The 27467-nt window shown below is 45.5% G+C and overlaps 1 protein-coding gene across 2 annotated transcripts in view; it reads left to right on the forward strand.

Annotated features, from left to right (window-relative positions):
* Positions 1 to 26108, forward strand: part of SET (SET nuclear proto-oncogene) — an 83942-nt gene extending 57834 nt beyond the window's left edge. For both annotated transcript variants that reach the window (XM_033961745.1, XM_033961746.1), the window contains one exon: positions 25230 to 26108. In XM_033961745.1, the coding sequence (XP_033817636.1) occupies positions 25230 to 25253 (24 nt within the window). In that variant the 3' untranslated portion in view covers positions 25254 to 26108. The remainder of the gene's footprint in view (positions 1 to 25229) is intronic.
* The last annotated feature ends 1359 nt before the right edge of the window (positions 26109 to 27467 follow it).

The raw sequence follows: 27467 nt of genomic DNA on the forward strand, positions 1-27467 counted from the left end.
CGACTCGTCCCATCTGGATAGTTCCTTTCCGTACCAGTACATGAGTAGGTACCCTCTCCCAACTTACCTAGTTTAAAGCCCTACGAAGCAGGCGGGCTAGTCGGTGTCCGAAGATGTTCTTACCTCTGCTGGTCAAGTGGAGTCCGTCTGGTCCCAGAAGTCCTTGTAACGCCTCTCCATGATTCAGGAATCCAAAGTTCATATCCCAACACCATCCTTGTAGCCATTCGTTGGTTCTTAGGATACATTCATCTCTGGCTCTTCCCTTGCCTCTGACTGGGAGGATTGAAGAGAAGACCACCTGCGCACCCGTCTGCTTCAGCCTCACACCCAAGGCTCCAAAGTCTCTGGCGATGGTCTCCTGGGTGTTCCTTGCAGTGTCGTTCGTACCTATGTGGATAAGAAACATAGGAAAATGATCATGAGGTGTGAGTAGTTTACCCAGGTTGGTGGTGACGTCCCGTATCTTGGCTCCAGGTAGACAGCAAACCTCTCTCGAGAGTGTATCCGGTCTACAGATTGGCCCCTCAGCATGGAGTCCCCAATGACTATTACTCTGCGCTTCTTTCGTTGTGGGGGGGGGAGTCGGTCATCAGATGGAGCTGCTTGTTGGGTCTGCTCCTGTTCTTCGTGTTGGGTCTGTTCTTGTTTGTCGTCGGCAGCTTCTTCTTGGAAAATCTGGAATCTATTTCTCAGGACGAGGTGAGGGGTTGATGTAGGGTTGGCCTGTTGGGGAGAAAAAGAAGAGGATGAAGAAATTGAAAAAGGGGGGGGGGAATCTCCTTTGTTTGCCTTTTCCTGTGGAAGAGGTCACCAGCTGCCAGGTGTCATTGTCGCAGGCCATTGCCTGTATCCCAAATGTCGGTTTCAAAGCTGATGATTTGGGCGTCTCGAGAATGGACTTGTCGTGGGCATGTTCTGTGACTTGAGACAACTTCTGAACGACTCCGTCGATGTAGGCTTCATCCTCGCGGATGCTCCTCAGGCGTTCCACCTCCTCCCTGAGGCTCCACAGTTCCTGCATGAGGGCCCCATCCAGCTGAGCGGCCTCATCTGTCTGCGTGGAGACTGTAGTGTAATGCCGAGGGATGGACTCGGTCTGCACGGAGACCTCTGTCCATCGTCCTGGATCCTCCTCCCTCTGCACGCCGTCCGTGATCTCCTGGATTCCCATGGTGGCTGGAATGCTGGAATTGATTGTAGCCTTGGCGCTTCTAGTCCTCCCTGCCATTTCCAAGTTGTGATTTAGGTCTGCCTGTTAGAGAAAAAAAGAGAGAGAAAGTTAGAAATAGCCGACAGAGTTAGTGTGAAATTGCGAGAGATATTGATGTCTGAGAGATTAATGCGAGATTGTGAAGATTTGGATTGTCTGAGAGATTAAAAAGTTAGGAGCTGAGAGTGTATGAAGGGGTGGCTGTCTGTGAGTTAGTGTGAGAGTAGCGAGTTTGTGTGAAGTACGAGGGTTTGTGAGATTAGGGGGAGGGTATAGGTTAAAGGGATAGGTTGCTGCTCTAAGATATCCTAGTTGAGTGTAGTTTGGCTCTCCTCAAGGCTCTTCGCAAAGGCGCTCTCGCTAAGGCGAGCGCCTTTGCTGCTCGCCTTCGCTGTGCGCCGAACGGCTGGGCGCCGTTGGCTCCCTTCTTCTTAAAGGGGGAGCCCGGGCCTGATGCAACCTGTGACATGGGGGGGGCGGAGCTAACTCTCGCCGCGACCCCAGACTTGCAGCCTGCCTTCCCCTCTGCCTCTCCTCCTGTAAAAAGAAAAAAGCCTTGCCGAGGTTTGCCTCGTGCCCTGGCTCCCTTCTTCTTAAAGGGGGAGCTCGGGCCCGATGCAACCTGTGACGGGGGGGGGGGGGGGGGGGGGCGGATCTAACTCTCGCCGCAACCCCGGACTTGCAGCCTGCTCTGGCTGCCTAATTCGTCCAGGCAGGTGCTGAGGCATGCAATGTAGAGATTGAAGAGAATTGGGATAGTGGAGATCCTTGGGGTATCCCACAGGGGTTGGACCATGATTCTGATTTTTCTTTGTTCAACTTTACTCTGTAAGTTCTGGATTGTAAAAATCCTTGAAACCTTGTGTGAACCTTATCTGTGATTCATATTGTATTTGTAGTAGGATATTATGGTCCATCAGGTCGAATGCTGCGGTGAGATCCAGTTGTATAATCAGCATTTCTCTACCTGTGCTGAGGTGTTGTCTGGCTGTGTCCAGGAGGGAACCTAGTAGTATTTCTGTGCTGTAATTGGTTCTGAACCAGACTGTGTAGGGTGGAGTATGTGGTGGCCTTCTAGGTAATTGATGAGGAATTTGGCTACTAGGCCTTCCATTAGTTTGACATAATGTAGTATTGAGGCTATGGGTCTGTAGTTGGATGGTTGATCTCTTTCTCATTCACAACTTCTAACACTTTAGGATGAAAACGCTGCAAGTGTCTTTTCAAATGTGATGCTCTTGTAGATGCATTTTTGTTAGACCCACTGAAACTGCTCCTTTAGGATCAGGGTGAGGACAATTCACTGAGGTCTTGCGGGAAAAGGCCACCTGCGAGCATAGTTTGTATCCATTGAAGAGGAGAGTGCGGAATTTGGTACTGGAGGATTTTAATAGGTATGGAGGGTAGTGGTTGAGGTTGCAGACTGCATGGCTATATTTTTTGTAGAGTTTGTATAGTGGGGAAGTGGGACCTAGTTCTGTCTGCTGCAGCTGATTCTTTTTCTGTGGGGGACATTGTGATCTCTTCTAGATGGGTTGGGGTTCCGGTGAGGGTAGTTCTGGCAGTTGTAATTTTGTTTTTAAAGTATTCAGCTAAAAGGGTGGCTGAAGGGGGAGGGATGTTATTGGCCAGATAGGGTTTGGTATCTGAGTTTTTAGCATTTGGAATAGTTTTTTGTGTTTCTTTGCCTATTAGGTTGGTGTAGTATGTCTTTCTTTTTTCTTTTAGTTTTAGCTTGTATTGGTTTAGTTTTCTCCATGCTGTTTTCATAGGTTCTTGGTTATTCTTTCTAGTCGTTTACATTGTCTTTTAAGTGGGAATAGTACTGAACCATTTGTCTGATCGTCTAATTCTGGTTTTTGTTTGTATTGGGGCTAGCTCTTCTAGGGTAGCTGTGCTTAGCCTGCACCATTGTGAGATCTGAAGACCTGGCTCTTCTCCAGAACGTAACCCCGTCCCGCTCCTGGCACTCTCACACCAACCTCTCTTCTCTCATACTTATATAATTCCACTGGAGTTCCGTTCCTTCCCTAACCATGTAAACCGTGTCGAGCTCCATCTGCGGAGATGATGCGGTATATAAACCCAAGATTTAGATTAGATTAGATTAGATTAGATGTAGAATTGTCTTCCGTCTGTCACTTTCTTCATCTATTTTCTTCATTTTCTCAATTGTGCTCAACAGATTAGAAGCATCTGTTTCAATACATAGAATCAGTTCCTTTTTAATTTCAAAATTTTCTAGAACATCCTCCACTAACTTCTGAAAATAGTCATTGGTGTGATGTGCCTGGGTGTCCTTTACTCCCAAGGTTTGCGTTGTTTTATTATTTTATCAACAAATATAACATTAATAGCAAAATAATTGAATCTGACGTGTGCATGCATCCATTTTTATAAAGACAAAATGTTCCTTCAGACCTTTTCGTAGTTCTTCCTTTTTACATTTGGCCTCTTCAATTATAAGTTTCCTTATACTTTCTCTTTCCAGAGAAACACCAAGTTGTTTAGCCATTTCTCCATTTAGACCTAAAAAGGCTGGCTGTGAAAAGCATAGTGGTACACTGTTCTTTACTACCATTTCAATAACCTGGTTTTTTAATTTTTCTGGTATCATTGTTATAGAAACATAGAAGATGACGGCAGATAAGGGCATAGCCCATCAGGTCTGCCCATTCTACTGACCTACCCCCAAGTCTACTATCCTAGGGATCCCACTCCTGGTGACAGGTTCCCTTGGCTTAACCCACTAAGGGCATCCCATTTGCTCTTAAATTCTTGCACGCTGTTTGCCTCGATCACCTGCACCGGGAGCTTGTTCCAAGGATCAACCACTCTCTCGGTGAAGAAATAGTTCCTGGTGTCGCCATAAAATTTCCCGCCCGTGAGTTTGAGCGGATGCCCTCTTGTGGCTAAGGGTCCTTTGAGAAAGAGAATCTCTTCTTCCATCTCGATATGGCCGGTAATATACTTAAACGTCTCGATCATGTCTCCTCTCTCCCTATGTTCCTTGAGTGAGTACAGCCGCAATTTTTTCAGCCTTTCCTCGTACGATAGATCCTTGAGCCCCAAGACCATCCTGGTGGCCATCCGTTGCACCGACTCTACTCTCAGCACATCTTTTCGGTAGTGTGGCCTCCAGAATTGCACATAGTATTCCAAATGAGACCTCACCATGGTTCTGTATAATGGCATTATGACTTCCGGCTGACGAAACTCCTGCGGATGCAACCTAACAACTGTCTTGCCTTAGATGAAGCCTTCTCCACATGATCAGCAGTTTTCATGTCTGCGCTGATGATCACTCCCAAGTCTCGTTCTGTTGAAGTTCTAGCTAAGGTCTCACCATTCAAGGTGTAAGTTCTGCATGGATTTCTGCTGCCGAGGTGCATGATCTTGCATTTTTTAGCGTTGAAGCCCAGCTGGCAGGTCGAGGACCAAAGCTCCAACAAATGTAGGTCCTGTGTCATACTATCAGGTGAATTGCCATCTCTCACTATATTGCATAGTTTGGCGTTGTCGGCGAATAATGTTACCTTACCTTGAAGCCCCTGAGTTAGGTCACCTATGAATATGTTGAAAAGCGGGCCCAAGACTGAGCCCTGCGGTACTCCACTGGTCACCTCCGATGTTTTAGAGAGGGTACCGTTAACTACCACCCTAAGAAGTCTGCCATTCAACCAGTCATTGACCCATGTAGTTAGTGTTTCTCCCAGCCCCATTGATTTCATCTTGCCTAACAGCCTGCGATGCGGGACACTATCGAAAGCTTTGCTGAAGTCTAGGTATACAACGTCCACGGATTCTCTCAAGTCTAACTGTTTTGTTACCCAGTCAAAGAAGCTGATGAGATTGGATTGGTAGGACCTACCCTTGGTGAATCTGTGTTGACTGGGTAACTTTGTCAAATATAAAGACTTCTTAGTTGTGTTTGGTCTCCAGTAGATTTCTGAACATTTTTTATCCCAGAAGTAGATGGAATATTTTCATTGATATATTTCTCATTCACAACTTCTAACACTTTAGGATGAAAACGCTGCAAGTGTCTTTTCAAATGTGATGCTCTTGTAGGTGTATTTTTGTTAGACCCACTGAAACTGCTAATTTTTGTATCGCATTGTTTTTCACCATCATCTTCAAGAATACATTGGCACACATAATGTTTCCCATCACTTGATAATGTAAAGTGCTCATAAACAGCAGGCTTTATCGTGTTTGTTAAGACTTTGTCATTGTGAATGGGGTGCCACTTTCACTAAAATATAAAATGTTACATATACATAGTCCTGCACTATTGCAACATGGTATTATATACACAAATAAGCTATTTCTCTGCACTAAACTTAGACATCATTTGTCCTCTACAGAAAAAACATGCACAAACATATATACTATGCACACCAACACAGAGCCCTACATTTTACTCAGAAACATACACACAGCCCTGCAGTTTTTTATCCAGAAACATGCACACAGCCTTCCATCATAGTACACACTAGCAGCCATGCAATTTTAAAATAAACATAAACACTTACAGTTGAATTCAAAAAGCTGTTCCTCCAAGTTCTTCTAAGCTCTTTTAGCAGACAGGAAGTTGAGCAGATGCTGCTGCCTTTATCTTTGTTTGCTGATCTTATGCTGAAGACAGGACAGTGGGAGGTTCCAGGACCAGGGGGGGCACTTAACTAACTTCCTAGTATTAGGTGGTGTGCAAAATGATAAAGTTCAGCCCTGGATGGGAGCATATATAGAGAGTGCAAACAGGATACCTAAACACACATCGGGCCATAGCACTCACTTACACCTACATCATTACACTTGTTTATATTCAAATGAACTTGTTAAAACACATATCTGAAATAAAATGAAAACACTTTTTGTAATGTACATAATCCAGATTACAATTATGTGAATGTCAGGTTGTATAATAGCTCAGCTGAACTTCACACTAGTAGAAATACAACTTCCTGGGCTTTATTCATACATCAGAGAAGTACTTAACACATTGTTGGCGGGAAACGAGTAAACACATTTTTCGCATACTATCACTAGAGAGCGGGAGCCAACAAAACTCAGTTTCTACAAATAAGCGCTGGAGAGCGGTAAAAGTGTAAACATGGCTATTCGGCGAATTAAAAATTATGCATTATCATTAGACATTAGGCGGTAAAGAGATACCTGATGATTTGTGGAATTAGGGCTGGAAGGGAGATCAAAATCGTAAATAAAATAGCGGTAAATTAAGTTGTCAGTAGTTTTTTTAAGTTTTGAAGTTTAACCTTGAATGTTGTAATTGTTTATAATAAATTCAATATAAGAAAAGAAACTTTAAAGTTTTATTCAAAAATAAGCAATGGTTCAGAAGTTACAGCTATTTTATGTGAAATGTAATTTCCTGAGCAACATTTTAAAAATGTGCCCGCTTTTCGGCGTAGATCAGCAAAAAATGCCCACAAACAATATGTTAATTATGACTATTTGTGAAATGGGACTTTTGAACTTGCTGTATTTTTTATTATAATTTAAATTTATCAGGAGTTGGAGTCGGTACATTTTTATCAACTCTTACTCCAGGTACCCAAAGTTGTCTCCAACTCCACAGCCCTGCTCAAAACCAGAGTCCATGAAACTGAAAACAATCTCCTGCTTCACAATTAGTTCCTCTGAAGCCTAATCCTAGTTTTTGTCCACTTACCAGTGGGCGGACAGCTAACCATTTTCTTTTCAGCATGGCAGGCAATCACCACAGAAAAGTGAATACTCAACATTACCCCATCCCTTCCATTCCAACCACCCCTGCCTTCACAGGTTCCTCATCAGCATATCCCGCAGCTTTTTCTAGAGCTCTCTCTTCTTTTGCAAAACAGTGCCAGAGGAGGTTCCCTCTCACCAAATGGGCAAGGGGTTTTACTCCAACTTTTTCCTCATCCCAAAGAAAACACATGGTCTCTGATTCTTGACCTCAGACCTCTCAATGCCTGCCTCAAAAAAGAAAAGTTCAGAATGATTTCCCTTCCAGTAATTCTACCATTACTATCTCCCAACGATTGGTTAGCTGCCCAAGACCTCAAGGATGCGCGCACACATATTCCAATCCATCTGTCCCACTGGCATCTCATTTGCTTCAAATTTCTCAACAGGCATTTCCAATACAGGGTTCTTCCTTTCGGCCCCTCGAATTTTCACAAAGTGCCTCACGGTGGTCGCTGCCCACTTATGCAGACAGCATCATATGGTGTTTCCCTACCTGGACAATTGGCTTCTGGTAGCACATTCCAAGGAAAGTTTGCTGCTCACCATCCAGGATACAGGATGGCAGTCCTTTTAGTCTCTCCAGACCAGTTCTTCAGATTTTTGCGTGAAAAGTGCATTTTTTTTTTCCCTGCTGTCTTTTTGTTCAGAAGTTTGGGGAGATTAATACATGAAAAAAAAAGAGTAAATGTGGCATAGCTGGCGAACTGGGGGGATGGTTTTTTGTTTGGTGTGTTTTTGGTTTTTTTTAAGGTTCTTACTCTATTCAATATCCAACAGTATTTCTCTGTTTTCGTTCTCCTTCTGGGAGTGTTTGGTTTCATTAGTTCTGCTTGGCTATTCATCAGAATGATTGCACTTGGGACTGCACAGCCAACTTATACTACAGCTAAAAGTTTGTGTGTCTCCACCTGCTGGTCATGGTGAGTTGTTACCCATCAATTTCTGTTGGTCTGGAGACTAAAAAAGAAAATTAGCAGGTAGTTAACCTAATTTCTCCTTTGTTGACATGGTTCAATAAGTGATCTGAAACAATATCAAAACATAGCATTGATTTTGCAAATTGGTACTTTGCAAAATAAAATAACATGCTTTTCAGCTATAGTGGCACAATAACTCTCAATGTAGGAATTTGAGCTGAGAACATTTCAGCACCCGCTCTTATAAGAACATAAGTTGCCTCTGCTGGGTCAAACCAGGGATCCATCGCGCCCAGCAGTCCGCTCCTGCGGCGGCCCATCAGGTCCATGACCTGTAAGTGATCCTTCGTCTAAAACCTTTCAGTCCCCATTTTATCTCTACCTCTATCTATATCCCTCAATTCCCGTATCTTTCAGGAACTTGTCCAATCCCTCCAATACTTAGTGTACTCTGTCCTATCACATCCTCCGGAAGTGCATTCCAGGTGTCTACCACCCTCTGAGTGAAGAAAAATTTCCTAGCATTGGTTCTAAACCTGTCTCCTTTCAATTTCTTAGTGTCCCCTTGTTCTTGTAGTTCCCAATAGGCTGAAGAATCTGTCCCTTTCCACCTTCTCTATGCCTTTCATGATATTGTAAGTCTCTATCATGTCTCCTCTGAGTCTCCACTTCTCCAGGCTGAAGAGCCCCAGCCTTTGTAGCCTGTCTGCGTATGAAAGGTTTTCCATACCTTTTATCATTCTTGTCACTCTTCTCTGAACCCTCTCGAGTATCTCCATGTCCTTCTTTAGGTATGGCGACCAATATTGGACACAGTATTCCAGATGCGGGCACACCATCGCACGATACAGCGGCATGATGACTTCCTTCATTCTGGTTGTGATACCCTTCTTAATTATACCAACATTCTGTTTGCTTTCTTTGAGGCTGCTGTGCATTGTGCTGTTGACTTCATTGTTGTTTCCACCAACACACCCAAGTCCTTTTCAAGGTTCTTGCCTCTAGTACTAATCCCCCCATTTGGTAGCTGAACATCGGGTTCTTTTTCCCTATATGCATGACCTTGCATTTCCCTACATTGAAGTTCATTTGCCATTTATTCACCCACTCCTCTAGTTTGTTCAGGTCCCTTTGTAGGTCCTCACATTCTTCCACAGTTCTAACCCTGCTACTTAGTTTAGTATCATACGCAAATTTTATAACTTCATACTTCGTCCCCGTTTCTAGGTCATTGATAAATATGTTGAATAGCAGCGGTCCGAGTACCGACCCCTGCGGAACTTCGCTCGTGACCCTCCTCCCGAGTAGTGGCCCTTCACTCCAACCCTTTGCTTCCTGCCCGCCAATCAGTGTTTAACCTATCTGTGTACGTCCCCTTCCACCCCGTGGTTCCACAGCTTCCTAAGTAGCCGCTCATGGGGTACCTTGTCAAAGGCTTTTTGGAAGTCAAGATAAATGATGTCTATGGGTTCCCCTTTGTCCATCTGGCTGTTTACCCCCTCAAAGAAGTGCAGTAAGTTTGTTTGGCACGATCTTCCTTTGCAGAAGCCATGTTGGCTCGCTTTCATTAGTCCATTTTTTTCAATGTGCTCACAGATGCTGTCCTTTATCAGTGCCTCTACCATCTTGCCCGGAACCGATGTCAAAATTTACCGGCCTGTAGTTTCCCGGGTCACTTCAGGGGTAACATTTGCTATCTTCCAGTCCTCCGGGATCTCGCTAGTTTTCAAGGATAGGTTGCAAATTCATTGGAGTATTTCCGCTATTTTGTTTCTTAGTTCTTTTAGTACCCTTGGATGGATTCCGTCCGGGCCTGGTGATTTGTGGCTTTTCAATCTATCTATCTGTTGGAGGACACCTTCATGGCTCACCTCTATTGTCGACAGTAGCCCAATGCAGCTTCACTTGGTTTTGTCTAGTCCCATCTAGTCTTATCTCCCAGGCAATTGTAACCAATTGCCAGATCATTCAGTTGCAATCACCAGTGGTTCCTCGACCGCACAGCATTGTCACCACTGTTCAAGTGCAGCATCAATCTCTTTTCCACTTTTGACGATGCAAAATGCATAGCCTAGAAGCTTGTAGACTTGCACATGCCTTCACCATTCCATGGACTCAAGGCCTGATTTCCCTTCCTGGCCAAGACTTGCCCAGATAAAGCACAGCTTATCATCCCCTTGTTTGATTTGGCACATGTGATATGTTCTCACTCAGCAAGTAGACTAATACCACTTCATTACCTTATGCTTTTGACCCAGCAGTAAAATTCAATCCTGCACCCCAATCTTCAGATACATCAGGGAATCTGCCACTCAAAGTATCTGCCAATTTGTCTTATCGCTTACACCTTCAGTGCATAGATCATACCTGTTCAAGTGAACCTGCTTTGCTTCTTGGGCCAAGTCCTTAGGAAGCAATCCCTTTTCCTGTCTCTTTCCCCTCTTGGAGGAGTGTGTGGAGGAGTGTGTGGCGCAGTGGTTGGAGCACCCTGGGGTTGTGGGTTCAAACCTTGCGCTGCTCCTTGTGACCCTGGGCAAGTCACTCAGTCCTCCATAGCCCCAGGTACATTAGATAGATTATGAGCCCGCCGGGACAGATAGGGAAAATGCTTGAGTACCTGATTGTAAAACCACTTAGATACCCTTGATAGGCGGTATATAAAAACCTAATAAAACTTGAAATGCTTGCATGTACTTCTTCCAGATGGGCATTTTTAAGACCACCTTGATTCACCTTCATTTATAGTAATTGAGAAGACAATCTCCTTGTGTAGAAATTGGTGTTCCTTATAGCCACCACCATGTTTCCAGACATGTCAGGATTATATATTTTTATATCTCACACTTGAAAATCCTCACAAATCTTGGTTACCTTCAGCCCTGATGATCATGGCTTATCTACATCCAAGCACACCTTTTGCTCTGGGAGCAAACTTGCATCATCTACTATAATCAATTCACACTTCCTTTCCTGCTCAAGATTTGTGCATACTCTCTCCAGGCTATTGCAGCCTCCATGGCTAACCTGAGTTACTCGCCACGCTGATACCTTTTCACTAAGTGGTTCTCTGCAACCTTAAGCATACTCGGTGTTTCTCAGATTCTGAGACTTTTAGCTATCCATATGGAGAACTACACTATACAACCAACCGCCAGATTACACTTGAGTAAAAAGTTCATTTGTCTCTGGCATTTAAGCAGTGTCATCTTGACAGAAGACACGTTGTTTGAGTAGGTGGTCCTCCATGGTTTTCATTCAGCTCATACTGGTTTACCCACAGCTAGGAAATGCTAGTGTGCTTTCATATCCCTTACTTGTTTATGGAGAAAGCAAAGTTGCCTACCTATAATAGGTATGCTCTGTAGATATGGAAATGCAGCAGCCCTATCCCAAATGAGGCTATCTTTTATATTAACTAATCTTATTAGATATTTCAAGTTAGCCAAACATCAAAACTGTAGGACTAAATTCACTGCTTTTTAGTGCAGGAACCCTTCCACATGCCCACTATGTGCCAGAACTTGTCTTTAGCTAGGGAAGAGCTCAGACATGTTGGATCCATTGGTATTGCCAGTTATCCCAGGACAAGCAGGCAGGTATTCTCACTAGTGGGTGATGTCATCCAACAGAGCCCCGATACGGACATCTTGCAAGCATGTCTTGCTTGAAGAAACTCAGAAGTTTCGAGATGCCCGCACCGCGCATGCGCCAGTGCCTTCCCGCCCGATGCTCCGGGCGTGTCTCCTCAGTTCTTTTTCTTCCGCGGAGCTGAGAAGTCTATCTTCAATTTGCGCCCATTGAATATCTTTTTTTGCCTTCTTTTTGCCGCGGGTTGAGTTCTTTTGGGCTCTCCTGTGCGTTTATTTCTTCCTTTGATTTCTTTTTTCAAAAAAAAAAAAAAAAATTTTTTTCCTTCCGACTCCGGGTCGGCCGCGTGGCTGAGGCCCCGCGCCTTCGACCTTGCGGCGGAGCTTTTCCGGCCTATGTCCCGGCCAATTACCGGTTTCAAAAAGTGTAGCAAGTGCCAGCGCACGATTTCGCTCACGGACCCTCATCGACGCTGCTTACAGTGTCTGGGACCGGATCACTTTCCGAAATCGTGCCGGCCTTGCTCCACTCTGACGGCGAGAGCGTTTAAGCGCCACTGTCTGCTCTGGGAGTCCATGTTCAAGATGGAAGCTTCGTCAGATCCTGCAGCTTCGACATTGACGGGGGCTTCGACTCCTTCAGCGAAGCCCGCTGCCTCCCCAGCTGCTCCGGGCCTCCTGAAGCCGGCATCATTCACCCCGGTTTCGGCCCAGGCTTCGGCGCCGGTGCCTTCCTCCGTCTCCTCGGAGCAGGTATCGACCCCTACAGTTCCACCGGTGGTGCTCAAGGTGCCGAAAGCTGGCAAGCAGAAGCACACTGCACCGAAGGAGCGCGGAGACCTTGCGGAAGGTCCCCCTTTTGGTGCGGATCCCTCCATATCGGCTTCGCTGCGGTCCATTCTGGAGGCTCAGTTCGTTGAACTCATGCAAACCATGGGGCCTCGACTGATTGCCACCATCCAGGGTGACCTCCCTGCTTCGGCTTCGAGGGGCGGACCGCCCCCTCCTCCTCGCCGCACGACCTCGTTGCTCGGCGAGGAGGAGCGGCGAGCAGTGTCCGGGTCCTCGAGGAAGTCCTCCGATAGTGCTTTGCCTCCGTTGGAACCGATTCCCTCGAGGAGGGCTTCTCTTAATGATATGCCTCCCTTGGAGCCCATTCCCTCGAGGAAACCCTCGTTTAGTGACCTGCCTCCCTTGGAACCGATTACTCCGCCCCATGATTCAGTCTGGCATCCACCTTCGGGGCCATCCAGTCCGGGGCATAGCAGGAAGCAGGACAAGTTCTTCCGAACTCCCTATCAAGCCTGGGCGACGTCCAGAGAAGCACCGACTCTTCCACCTTTGCGATCGACGGCATCGAGTCCGATCTGCTCCTTGGAAGCGTCTGACCCAGTCTTTCACAGGCATCGAGAGGGGCATCGGTCCAGGCATTCTTCGAAGCATTCCTTTCGACACTCAACCGTCTCGCCTCAGAAGAAGTTGCCTCGGTTGGGGTATGCTGCTTCGACGGGGTCTCCCCCTCCGGGCCCGGAGTTCGAGGACCACGAGGTTTTCTACTCGTCCTGTTGCTCGCAGGCCTCTTTAGAGCCTGAAGCTTCGTCTTCTTCTAGTCCGTCTCGCGGACCGGCGACAGCAGACCAACTGTCCTTTTCATCGTTTCTCAGGCAGATGGCGGATGACTTGGACATTACTCTAGATGCGGGCTCTCGATATTCCAAGGAGTATCTCGATACCATGCACTTGCCTCGGCCTCCTGCGGAGTCCTTGCGGCTTCCCCTGCACAAGCTCCTCGACCAGCTTCATGCGCTGCTTCAAGTCTCCTTACTCTATCCCTGCGGTCCCTGGCAAATTGGATTCGCGGTACCGCACGGTACATCATAAAGGCTTCGAGGGTCCTCAGCTTTCTCACCAGTCCCTCCTGGTCGAATCTTCGCTCAAGCGGTCTCATCCTGGCCAGGTCTATGCTTCCATGCCTCCGGGTCGCAAGGGCAGAACCATGGATAAGTTTGGGCGACGCATCTATCAGAATTCGATGATGGCGTCTAGAGTCCTGAATTATAACTTCCACTTTGCAACCTACTTGGAATTTTTTCTGCCTGTGCTTCGAAAGTTCACTCCATACATCGAGTCCCAGGCTAGGTTTGAGTTTGAGGAAGTGGTTGCTTCGTTGTCCCAACTCCGGCTTCAGTTGATGCAATCTGCCTATGATGCGTTCGAGCTCTCAGCCCGAGCGGCGGCTTGCTCGGTGGCGATGCGCCGGTTGGCCTGGTTGCGGACCATTGATATGGACCTGAATCTTCAGGACCGCCTAGCGAACGTCCCGTGTGCTGGGGCGGATCTTTTTGACGAATCCATCGAGACTGTCACGAAGAAATTGTCTGACCACGAAAAGTCCTTCCAATCTATCCTTCGGCCTAAGCCTCAGCAGTCTCGACCTTCTCGTCCACGGTTGATTTATCAGAGGCGTTATCAGCCGAGGCAAACTCTTCCTGCGAGGCAAGCGGCGAAGCGTCAGCCTCCCCAGAAGGGTCAGCCTAAGTCTCAGTCGCCTGCTGTCCCTAAGACCACTCAGCCTTTTTGACTGTCTCGTCGAGGGCATAACCAACTTCGTTCTGCCTCCCCCTGTTTTTCCCATAGGAGGGCGTCTCCATCATTTTTATCATCGCTGGGAGACCATAACAACCGACCTATGGGTCCTTACTATCATCAGGGAGGGATACTCTCTTCATTTCCATCGGGTCCCTCCGGACCACCCTCCAAGAGAGTATCCTTCCAACTTGAATCAGACCGCCCTTCTTCTTCAGGAAGCTCAGGCTTTGCTCCGGCTTCGCGCCATGGAGCCGGTTCCTATGGACCAACTGAACCAGGGGTTTTACTCTCGGTACTTCCTTGTTCCGAAGAAGACGGGCGATCTGCGACCCATTTTGGACCTCAGGGTCCTCAACAAATTCCTTGTCAAAGAGAGGTTTCGCATGCTGACGCTTGCTTCTCTCTACCCCCTCCTCGAGCAGAACGACTGGTTATGCTCTCTGGATCTCAAGGAGGCCTACACTCATATCCCCATTCATCTGGCCTCTCGCAAGTTCCTCAGATTTCGGGTGGGACATCTCCATCTGCAGTACCGAGTGCTTCCATTCGGCCTGTCTTCGTCTCCCAGAGTCTTCACGAAATGTCTGGTGGTGGTGGCCGCAGCACTCAGGAACCAGGGTCTTCAGGTATTCCCCTACCTCAACGACTGGCTGATCAAGGCTCCCTCGGCCTCGGGGGTCCTCTCGGCGACCCTGTCCACGATTCTGTTCCTGCAGAGTTTGGGATTCGAGATCAACTTTCCCAAGTCTCATCTACAGCCGACCCAGTCTCTGCCCTTCATCGGGGCTGTCCTGGATACCATTCGTCTCAGAGCATTCCTTCCTTCTCAGCGCATGGATGCTCTTCTTCATCTCTGCCAGTCTGTGTCTTCTCACCAGACCATCTTGGCGAGACACATGATGGTCCTCCTGGGCCACATGGCCTCTACAGTTCATGTGACACCCTTTGCCAGACTCCACCTCAGAATCCCTCAGTGGACCCTGGCATCTCAGTGGACTCAGGTGTCGGATCCGTTGACTCGACACATCACAGTCACTCCTGCTCTTCGGCAGTCTCTGCTCTGGTGGATGACCTCTTCGAATCTATCCAGAGGTTTGCTGTTTCATTCTCCTCCCCACCAGAAGGTTCTCACAACCGATTCCTCGACCTATGCCTGGGGAGCGCATCTGGATGGGCTTCGCACTCAGGGATTCTGGACCTGTGCGGACCGACTTCATCAAATCAATCTTCTGGAGCTCAGAGCCATCTTCAATGCTCTTCAAGCTTTTCAACATCTACTGCACGACATGGTGGTCCTCATTTGCACCGACAACCAGGTCGCCGTGTATTATGTCAACAAGCAAGGGGGCACGGGCTCGGCCTCCCTCTGCCAGGAAGCTCTCAGAGTCTGGGATTGGGCGGTTCGCCACAACACCTTCCTCAAAGCTGTCTACATTCAGGGGAAGGACAATGTCTTGGCGGACAAGCTGAGTCGGCTTCTACAGCCTCACGAATGGACCCTCCATTCTATGCCCCTTCATCAGATCTTTGCTCAGTGGGGAACACCTCAGATAGATCTCTTTGCGGCTCCCCACAACTTCAAACTGCCTCTTTTTTGCTCCAGGATCTACACTCCTCATCGTCTCGAGGCAGATGCCTTTCTACTGGATTGGGGGAATCGCTTCCTGTATGCGTTCCCCCCATTTCCTCTCATTCAAAAGACTCTGGTCAAGTTGAGATCGGATCATGCCACCATGATTCTGATTGCTCCTCGGTGGCCCAGACAACCTTGGTTCTCCCTTCTACTTCAACTCAGCAGCAGGGAGCCGGTCCTTCTCCCAGTGTTTCGTTCACTGCTTCATCCCAACCTGCAGTCTCTCCATCTGACAGCTTGGTTCCTCTCAACGTAACTCCGCACCAAGCCTGCTACTCGTCAATGCTACTCCCAAAAATGGACTAGATTTTCTTCATGGTGTATTTCCAATTCTAAGGAGCCTCAGCGAGCCTCCCTATCCTCTGTTTTGGACTATCTTTTACATCTGTCTCAGTCTGGTCTCAAGTCGACATCTATACGAGTTCACCTGAGTGCTATTGCGGCTTTCCATCAGCCTCTCCAAGGGAAACCTCTCTCTTCTCATCCTGTGGTTTCCAGATTTATGAAAGGACTTTTTCATGTCAATCCTCCTCTCAAACCGCCTCCAGTGGTTTGGGATCTAAATGTTGTCCTTTCTCAGCTTATGAAACCTCCTTTTGAGCCTCTGAGCAAGGCTCCCCGAAAGTTTCTCACTTGGAAAGTGGTTTTTCTAGTGGCCCTCATCTGCTCGCAGGGTCAGTGAGCTTCAGGCCTTGGTGGCGGACCCACCTTTCACAGTTTTCCATCATGACAAGGTGGTCCTCCGCACTCATCCGAAATTCCTGCCTAAAGTGGTCTCTGAATTTCATCTCAACCAATCCATTGTGCTTCCAGTGTTTTTTCCATAGCCTCATTCTCACCCGGGAGAATCAGCTCTACACACTCTGGACTGTAAGCGTGCGTTGGCTTTCTACTTGGATCGCACCAAACCACACAGAACTGCTCCTCAACTTTTCGTCTCCTTTGATCCAAACAAGTTGGGACGACCTGTATCGAAGCGCACCATCTCCAATTGGATGGCGGCTTGTATCTCTTTCTGCTATGCCCAGGCTGGATTACCTCTTCCCTGTAAGGTCACGGCTCATAGGGTCAGAGCAATGGCAGCCTCTGTAGCCTTCCTCAGATCGACACCGATTGAGGAGATTTGTAAGGCTGCCACTTGGTCCTCGGTTCATACATTCACCTCTCATTATTGTCTGGATACTTTCTCCAGACGGGATGGACAGTTTGGCCAAACTGTGTTACAAAATTTGTTCTCTTAAGTTGCCAACTCTCCCTCCATCCCATTGAGGTTAGCTTGGAGGTCACCCACTAGTGAGAATACCTGCCTGCTTGTCCTGGGACAAAGCAATGTTACTTACCGTAACAGTTGTTATCCAGGGACAGCAGGCATCTATTCTCACGTCCCACCCACCTCCCCTGGGTTGGCTTCTCTGCTAGCTACCTGAACTGAGGAGACACGCCCAGAGCATCGGGCGGGAAGGCACTGGCGCATGCGCGGTGCGGGCATCTCGAAACTTCTGAGTTTCTTCAAGCAAGACATGCTTGCAAGATGTCCGTATCGGGGCTCTGTCGGATGACATCACCCACTAGTGAGAATAGCTGCCTGCTGTCCCTGGATAACAACTGTTACGGTAAGTAACATTGCTTTCTAGTGCAAAAGACACGTCATTCTGGAACAGGTGGGTAGTGACCCTCTGATTGCAAGATCTGGTGTAGAGCCTCGTTGCCATATTTCTGCTTTACCTCCCTTTACTCTGTTCATATGAGAGGGTAGGAACCTGCCTTTTCTGCTCGTTTTTTTGTTTTTGTTTTATCCGATCAGGCTTTTTGGTGCTGCGGAGGCTGCTAGTTTAGTTTTGTTAGTTTTGGAGTTTTTTACACCTCTGGCTGCAGGGAACTTAGACTCTGAAGAGTAGGCAGCCTTCATTAACAGTACAGGAATTCGGGAGACTGTTCCCTTGGGGGGGCAAGGTTAGCTCCACAGAGAACTGAATGACCCTATAGCAGTTTTTCACAAGGATCAGGCATTGACTGCGGTTCTTCCCCTTGAGTTTGTGGATTCTAACAGGGGTTAAGGTTTCTTGGTCAAGTCGGGTGGACTGAGAGGCAGTCTGATGAAACAAGGTAGCCAGATTTTCAGGCTTGTTTGAAGCAGAAATTGTCTGGCTATAGTTTCAGCCCTTTGCAGCTCCCAGGATCAGTATGGCACAGTGAGTAAGGCTGTGAAAGCCTATGAGAGAAGTTGGGTGGAGGGTCTTTAAAAGTGAATTTTAAAGGCTTCTGGGGCTATGGATCGGTGGCTGAGGAATGTACATGTTTACATGTCACGTGGGATGGGAGCCACTGACTTAGCTTCCTCTAGTCCCTCTGGAGGTATGGGGTCCATAATGGATTGAATTCCATGTTTTCTGTCTAGAACTGGTAAAAGGGTGTCCATGGCAATGAAGAGCAATGCATCTACTGTAAAACTCCAGAGTGCCTTCCAGAGTCCTCTGGGCGTTCTTGTCTGGCTTTTGCTCCAGAAATTGTAAATATAATGTACGAAGCATACTTAAATTAAAGTGGTTGCAGTGACCCCCCTCGGAGGGGGGGGTTGCAACAGTAGCAGCAGCAGGGGTTTGTTCCTCCTAAGACTATCCTATGCTGGGTCTTGGGAGACTCTGTATCAAACCTGGGAGACTCTGGATCTTGGTGAGGACCCGATTATGTTGTGTGCAGGCTCTTCAAGTCTTCAATGTTTTGGAGATGGTCTCTTCAAGAATTAAAGATAGAGCCTTTATAGGCAACTACATCCCAGTGCTCACTTACAAGCAGCACCAAAGCTCAGATCACATGCGCTCTCTCCTATCCAGACTTTTGTTGTGGTTTGAATGCTACTACCTGATAGCTCACGTGTCTACCCTCAGCGTTTTACATTTCAAGTGTCCCCTGAAGAAGGCATTTTTTATATGCCGAAATGGGGATCCTTTTTGGGACCGTTACTTGTTCGATAAAGACTTTATCATTGGTTGAAGACCCCCCCCCCCTCCCTTGTCTCCTCTGTTTGACTGACTTTACTTGAAGGCGAGGTGTTCTCCTTGCTTGGTTTGCTTTCTCCTATCCAGACATTACTCACAGACCATTGGGAGGTCCTGGAGTGACTGCTTCAGGTGGCTAAGACCATGACAAAATTTTACCTGTTGGACACCAAGTTTCATCAGCTGTTCTACCAAAGGTGGATTTGCTGTTGGTGCAGATTACTGAGCTTACCTCTCTTTCCAGTGAAAGATGCACACAGGCTGGATTTTGTTCTTAAAGGCAGTTTGAGGCTGTGGTGTTGGGTTGAAGGCGGCAGCAGCAGCAGCAGCGTTGTACGTTAGACGTGCATGCCAATCTAGATTGTCAGGCTCCAGGAGTGGATGCCGACACACCTCAGTTTGATGTTAAGAGTGGATTATTTGGCAGATGCTCTTTATGATCTGTTCAGGATCTTGAGCAAGGTTTCTGCACATGCTGTTTCCGTCTTTAAGATGGTTTGGTTCAGACAGTGGGCAGGGAATTCTTCCTCTAAAGTTACATTGAGTGTTGACGGGGAGTTGGCCTTCTGTTATTTAGAATCTGAGTATGGACTGGTAGCTTGCGATTTATTTCACTATAGGCAATTACGAGCTTTCTTAGGAGAGTGCGTCACGATCTGAGTCAAACCCCTCTACTTGTTGGAGCATGCCTTTTTAAAGGGTTCAGGCAGGGGGACAATTATACGTCTGAATAATGCTATTTTACAGTCTTTTCTAATCCCCGTTCGATATAAAGTAGCATGGGAACGTGAGTTGGGCAAAATCTATATGAACCAGGAGTGGGAACGTCACTTGGGCTCCCTGCTTGTCTATTGCCAGCTCTTTGGTGGAAAATGGATACAAGATGCTATATCAGTGGTATTATACCCCTATGCGGCTGAAAGCTATGTTTGGGAGGGGTATTGATCTGTGCTGGAGACGATGTGGATCTCCTGGTTCATTTCTACGTGTTTGGTGGCTTTGCCCTCCAGCACAGGCCTATTGGGCTCAAGCGGTGGGCTTCATTTCTGAGGTATTGGGTTTTCCTGTTCAGTTGAATGTTGCTTGCTCAATTTTGTCCTACAGAATTTACTGTTACGCTATCGTAAATGAATAGCGCTAGTAATGATAGCGGCACGCTCGTTGTTAGCTGCTGCTTGGAAATCAATGGACCCTTCCGTCAGTGGAGGTTGTGTGTTATAAAGCTAATATGTCCAAGCTAACAGCTCTACATAGAAACCGTATGGGTTCTTTTAAAAAAATTTGATCTTATTTCCTGGAGAGAGGTAAATGAGGCTATGCATGTTTAAATGGCCGCCCTGGGGTGTTTTCCCTATGTCTTTCATATGTTCTTCTTTGGTGGTTCTTTTTTTTTTTCTCTGTGTACTCACTTTGCTCTTTGAATTTTACATGTGCTGCTTTAGCTTCTATTTTAGGCGGGGGGAGAGAGGGTCTTAGGGGAGTAAGGATGGGGGGAGGTGTTTGGAGATTGGGCTGTGTGGTGGGTTAGTCATGGTACATCTTTTGTATAGTATGTGACCTGATGGTTATTTATATGCGATACTTTGTTGGGTGTGGATTTTGGAGTTTGCTCTGGTTTTGTATTGTATTTTTGCTGTTATTTTAATAAAAATAGTTACACTGATCAAGTTGCCTTTTAAGGGTCAATTGCTCTTTAGTAAAGGGCTGCATAATCTTCTGGTCAGCGTACAGGATCATAAGCCCAAGTCTTTGCAAGACAGTAGACCAGAGAATGGGATGATTCACCGTGGGCTGTTTCATCTCTTAATATTAAGACGCTCTTTCAAAGTCAACCTTTTACTTGGAAGTCTTTCCTCTGGACAACTTTCTGTTCCAGTATAAAGGGAAACCTTATGTGCCTGATTGATCTGTGATGATGTCCTCCCCTTCAAACCTTGAAGTCACCAGATGATGCTGAGGCAGAAGACTGTAGGTGGTTGAAGGGGGGAAAAAAGCGTTAGAGGGGGGGGGGCTATGCTCCTTCTCTTTCAAACCTTTAAGTCACCAAATGATATGGAGACAGAAGAGCACGAGTGGGGGAAAGGAAAGAAGCACCAATGGGGTGAGGGGAGCTATCCCCCCCTTCAAACCTTGCAGCTTCAACAAGGAAACACTTGCCATTACAATGGCTGCGATGAAACAGCCATGGTTAAACAGCCTTGCTGAAGTGATCGCACTGAATCATCTTAGACCCGCAGACCAAGGGCCCCTATGGGGTCAGGGTGAGGTAATTTTTGTAGCTTTAGGGATTGGGGGGTTTTTTTTTTGTTGTTGTTGTTTGTTTTTTTGTGTGTTTTTTTTTTTGCCAGTTCTCAGGAGAACCTTCAGTCCATAGATCATTTCAAGGCTTGAGACAGATTCAGAGGTGCTAAGCATCCCCAAGATCTCACCCCATGGCAACCCCCAAGAAGCAGTTGTGACACTTAAGTCAGGAGCCATATCCAAGGATAAAGAAGGAGGTTGTTGACTTGGCATTGTGGGTGAGAATCGCGTCAGACTGCTGGGTTCTGGAAAATCATTCAGGAGGGCGTAAAGCTCAAGTTTTAGTTCCCTTTCAGACCTTTTTGGATTCTCTAGAGAGAAAGCCAGTGAAGGCGTTCCAAATTTGAGCAACAATAAAGAGGCTACTATATCAAGCAGCCATAGAACCTGTCCTGGATGCAAAGTTGGGTTTGGGCAGATGCTCCATACACTTGTGCTCAGAAGACTGGAGGCTGATTCTGGATCTGAAGTTAACTGTGTTTCTACATAGAAATGGTCAGAAAAGGACCATTGCCTTCAAGGTGCTGTGGGGAGTTTCCTGCCTTACTGGATTTGACAGAGGCCTACCTACAAATCTCCATTTTTCCAGAACACAGGATGTTCCTGAGGTTCCACATTCTGGAGCAGCACTTCAGTTCTTGGCCCTTCTATTTGGGCTGGCCACAGCGCCGCACACATTCACAAATATGGTGGTCGTTGTAGCTGCGCATCTCCGCACAGTGGGGATACAAATACTTGGATGATTGGCTGATATAAGCTCCATCCCAATCCAAAGGAAGGCAGTGGAACATATGATCAGCTCCTGTAGAGCCTGGACATGGTCTCAAACTTCCAAAAAAGCATCAACACAGTCCTGTTATGGGGGCAGGGTCTGGGGCGGAGCTTTCGCTACAATTTCCACACCCCCCCAAAAAAAAAAAAAAAAAAAAGCATTCCTGTGCCCATAAATGATTATTTGAATAAAGTTGAGATTAATATGGGAACATCTGTGAGGTGAAAATAACCAGGTGGATCACTGGAATAGTGTCTCAAGGTGAGGAAGGATCTATACTTCTACTAAGACTATCTTAATTAAAAAAAAAAATTATGACTTAATATATGTTCTATATTTTGACCCCTTATGTGTTTAACACCCCTGGTCTACATTGATGGTTACAGCCACAGTTGCTATCCCAGGGAGTGCCACTTGCATCTCCACATGGATGATCATGACAATGGATGCCAGCACTTGCTGCTGGGGAGCTCATTGTGAGGGTTACCTGGTATTGGGACCTTGGACCTCCTCTCAAAGGAAGTGGTTAGAGCTGAGAGCCATCTGCCTCACACTGTAGGTACTCTGCAGCTTCCTACAGGGCAAAACGGTACGAGTTTTCTTGGACAATGCAATGGCGGTGGCTTCTGTTAATTTGCAAGGAGGCACCAAGAGCGCTCCACTACAGTTGGAGGCCTAACTGCTATTCAGATGGGTAGAGATCCACATGTTGGTCCTATCAGCAGCACATGTAGCAGAAGTAGATAAAGTGCAAGTGGATTTCCTTAGCCAGCAGACCTATGGCAGACAGGACTATGGCCCAGATTCACTAAACATAGTGACTCAATTGCCGTTGACCGATTCTCTGGCTAATTTTCAAACAGCGATTGATTCACTATCAAGTTTGCATTCGAATCATTTGCAAGCAAACCCACTGACTTGCTCAGTGAACGATGAGTCAGTGCATTTCCCTGACAGTAGTGACAGGAGAAGCAGCCTCCTGCCAAGGCTTCTATCGGAAGGCTTTTTTTTAATGGCACAGATATTGTGCGTGTATTACACACACAAAATATCTGCCCAATGAAAAAAAATAGTCTCCCGACAGCACCCCCTCCCCGAACCCAAAAAAATGGCAGGAAGGATACCCACTCCCTCCTGCCGTTGCCCCCATACCTTTAAGTTGAGAGCAGGAGGATTGCCCAGTCCGACCCTCCTGCACAATGCAGGCCTTAGACCCCTTCCCAGTGCATCATGTGATGCATGAGAAGGGGCCTAAGTCCCCAATTGGCTCAGGCCCCTACCAAGGGAGGAGCCAAAGGTGCCTGAGCCAATCAGGGACTTCCTTAGGGAGGAGCCGGTGGAGGAGGAGCAGGAGGGTCTGACTGGGCAACCCTCCTGCTTCCAACTTAAAAGTATGGGGGTGGGCATCCCTCCTGCCATATTCGCTCAGGAGGAGCGTGTGGTGTTGCGGCAATTGTCAGAGGGGGCGCACGATTGTTGGAGAGGCGGCGGAGGGGGATTTAAATTTTTTTTTTTTTTTTTTTTTTTTAATGGGACAGATATTTTCCATGTGTGATGCATACAAATCTGTGCATTAAAATTTTTTTTTTTTTTTTTTTAATGGGACAGATATTTTCCATGTGTGATGCATACAAATCTGTGCATTAAAATTTTTTTTTATTTTTTTTTTTTAAACCTGACAGGTCTACAACAGACTAATAGGAGGACATTGGCCTCTGGGGGTGGGCATCCCTCCTGCCATATTCGCTCAGGAGGAGCGTGTGGTGTTGCGGCAATTGTCAGAGGGGGCGCACGATTGTTGGAGAGGCGGCGGAGGGGGATTTAAATTTTTTTTTTTTTTTTAAATGGGACAGATATTTTCCATGTGTGATGCATACAAATCTGTGCATTAAAATTTTTTTTTATTTTTTTTTTTTTAAACCTGACAGGTCTACAACAGACTAATAGGAGGACATTGGCCTCTCACCCAGATATGTCCAGATTTTGAAAGGAGCCTTACATCTGTATCCTCCAGTGCATAAACCTTTTCCAACATGGATGCTTAATCTCATTCTGTGGGCTCTTATTAGAGCTCCGTATGAACCTTTGGAGACTGCACTGTTGATGGACAGTTATGACCACCACAAAAAAAGTCTTATTAGCACATGTGTCTGATTTTTGGGCCCTATCCTGCAGAGAATCTGTCCTCAGTGAAACCCTTTCTCAGGGGTTTCAGAGGACGATCCTCTTTCTTGCTAAAAGTAGTCTCCAGTTTCCATATCAACCAGGAGATGCGGTTGCCAGCCTTCACCCTGGGGGTCCAAGAAGAGAAGGCTTTGTAACTGGATGTTTGCAGAGTTTTGCTTTGTTACCTGGAAGTGACAAGAGTTTTGACTCCGGATCATCTTTGTGTTAGCCATCAGGACTGGCCAGCTTAAAATCGACCATTTCATATGGCCATTGCTTCAGCTTATATTGTCGGTGGAAAGCAACCTTCAGTAGACATAAAGGTTCATTCCACTAGGATTATAGCTTCCTCCTGGGTGGAGTAGATAGTTTCTCCTGAGGAAATTTGTAGAGCTGCCACATGGTCTTCCTTCCATAGTTTTTATAGGGTGGATGTAATGGCCAAATTGGATTCCATGTTCAGATCTTTGGTACTTTCAGTAGGCTCATGTACCTAGATTACATGGGACTGTTTTGATACATTCCATCTGTTGCAGAATAATGTGAATATTGCACTGGAAGGGAAGACTAGGTATTTGATTATCTTTTTTTTTCTAGTAAATAGGCACATTATTCTGGATGCGCACCCTATCAGATATTTGTTAGCGTGCTTGCTTTCTCAAACATAAATGTTTTGTGTTTCTGTCCAGCACTATCAAGGATCAGGAAAGCCATTGCTCTTTTGTAGAGAATAAGGGGTATCTTGCAGTACTCCAAAATTGTTACTGCAGGTTGCATTCAGATAAATGTTTAATGTTTCAAGATTATTTTGTTTCTAAATGAGATGAGCAGAGTTGTTTCTTAGGAAAAGTTCCCATATTCCTCCTTAGGATTGACCAGGAAAACAAAAACCTAGTTTCCCCTTTGTACCTGTGGAATTGTTGGGTACTTCATTGTTGACTTTGGTCTTCTTAGGACTGACCATCTGCTTTGATACAAACTGAGGATTTACACATCAGCCCAGAATGATAGGAGGCTAAGCAGAAAAATGCTAATGAGGCTCTCTACACCAGATCTCAAGATCGAAGGGTCACTACCCACTTGTTCCAGAATATGCTTATTTACTAGAAAGATTATCAAGGTAAATACCTAATCTTCCCTTAGTGAGAGTGCATTCCTCTTGCTGTCTATAGAGTATCTGTTACAGATAAGTAGCATTGCTTAATTGTACATTAGGTTGAAACTTGTCTTTTTTTCTGAAAGTAGCAGGATTAATGGAGTAAATGGTGTAAAAATTTTTTTGTTTTTTTTTCTTTCAGGAGGATGAAGGAGATGACGATTAATTGATCACTGATGGATTCCACCCCCTTTTTAACTTTTTATTTTTATTTTTTATTTTTATTTTTTAATTTTTCAATCCCAGGGAACAAGTTGGCTTATTTTATTTTTGTTTTCTTCCCCCCCTCCTCCCTCCTGTGCTCAGTCGCCTTGTTCTCTTGGTATTTTCTTTCTCCTTGCATCATGGTTCAAATTTATTTTATGTGGGTAGGAGGGAAATCTCTCTACCAGTTTAAGGTCTCCCTTAATCCCTCTTACCCAAACACTATAAACTTTATTAAATCACTTTGTGTTCTGTGGGGGTTGGAAGATACCCTTTGCTTCCTTCAGTTTCCTGAAGGCTGGCAAGTGCTTAGGCCCCTGTGTAGTAGTGCATAGAATTCTAGCTTTCCCTTTTTTTCCCCTCTGTATATTGGGCTCTGAGATCACTGTGTCTCCCTGTGAATATGGACAGTTAGCATTTACCAACATGTATCTGTCTAATTTTCTCTTGTTTAAAAAAAATATAAAAATCTACAAAAAAACATGGGGTTATAGAAAGTCAGGGTGGGTTTTGAGATGGTTGGGATGGGGGAGGGGTGGTAAGTGGGCATTTTGACAACCTGGCTTTGCTCTCCTTTGGCATGTTTGTGATGTTTTACAAAACATCCATGCAGTTTAAGATGACACTTTTAAAGAAAAAAATTTAAAAAAAGAACTTTACCGTGATCTCTTGATGATGGCTTTAGGCCCTACCAGTCAGTGGAGCAGCAGCAGAACCTCTAGGATCTGATTGGAACAGACATTCTCTAATGTCATTTTTTTATGTTTTATTTTATTTTTTTTTTTGTTTCACTGGAAGAGATGCTCAGTTTTAAACGTTAAAAAGTGTACAAGTTGCTTTGTTACAATAAAACTCAATGTGTACACGAAGTAACAGTGTTTTTCCTTAAGTGCATTTGCGCCCCGCCCCCTTATAGGTTGGGTGAGAGGGAGGAATCCTAAAACATTGCACAGAGATGAAGTTAATATGCTATAAGTGGAAGGAGCAAAAGCTCAAAAAAATTTTGTCACAAAATTAGTACTCAAATACATATCCACCTAGAATCAGTACTAATTATTCATACTGAAACCTTATCACATTTATATTGAACTCAGTGTATACCGCTTTACTTATAGCAGCTACGTGTATTATAAGAGATTTTTATATCTACCTTCAAAATACAGCCAGGCATTTCAAACTACCGGCTGCTAAAGTCTCCATCAGTCCAATCTTTTATTGAGATTTATTTCTAAAAATCTTCTTCAAAGCAATTCATTGTTTTATTATTTGTTCATAATGTTATAAAACTATGATTTTTTTTAAATTTATATAGCTACTTAGCTCATAGTAGATTCTTGTCATCTACGCCACCTCTCCCGACATGCATGTTTCAAAAGAAACTTTCTTCAGGGTCAAGGGGAACAAATGAGCTAATGAGTGGCATAGATGATGAGCTAAGTAGCTATATAAAATTTAAAAAAAAATCAGTTTTAAAATTATGAACAAATAAAACAATGAATTGCTTTCAAGAAGATTTTTAGAAATAAATCTCAAAAGATTGGACTGATGAAGACTTTAGCAGCCGGTAGTTTGAAATGCCTAGCTGTATTCTGAAAGTCCATACAAAAATCTCTTATACATGTAGCTGCTATAAGTAAAGCAGTATACATTGAGTTCAATGTAAATGTGATAAGGTTTCGATATAAATAATACTGATTCTAGGTGGAAGGAGGAGAACACAGGGAAAACTACTGCAGTCTAATTGTAATCATATGGTAAAATCAAAGGTTGCAAAGCTCACATGTAGCATGAGCCCTGTTAAAAATACCACTGTGGGAAGTAAGGATCAAATCACTGCCTGCATGGATAATTAATAAAACAGTTATTAAAATCAAAATATTATTCAAATAATGTGAAGTAGATCCAAAGGAAGATACACTTCTTCCTCCGTATTCACGGTTTCAATTATTCAGTTTTTAGCTTGCTGGCTCCTCCCCCCCAAATTACATCAGCTTGCACAGAGAAATCGCTGATTCCAAGCACTTTGTTCACCATGTTTTGCCTCTCCTTCAGAAACAGGCCAGGTCTCCCATGTTCGCGGTTTCACCATATTCACGATTTTTTTTTAATAGAAAACAGCAAATAACATATAAAAAAGTTATTTGCGGTTTTTCAGTATTTGCAGTTCTGTTAATCC

Source organism: Geotrypetes seraphini, chromosome 10, assembly GCF_902459505.1.
Source record: "Geotrypetes seraphini chromosome 10, aGeoSer1.1, whole genome shotgun sequence".
Classification (NCBI taxonomy): Eukaryota; Metazoa; Chordata; class Amphibia; order Gymnophiona; family Dermophiidae; genus Geotrypetes; species Geotrypetes seraphini.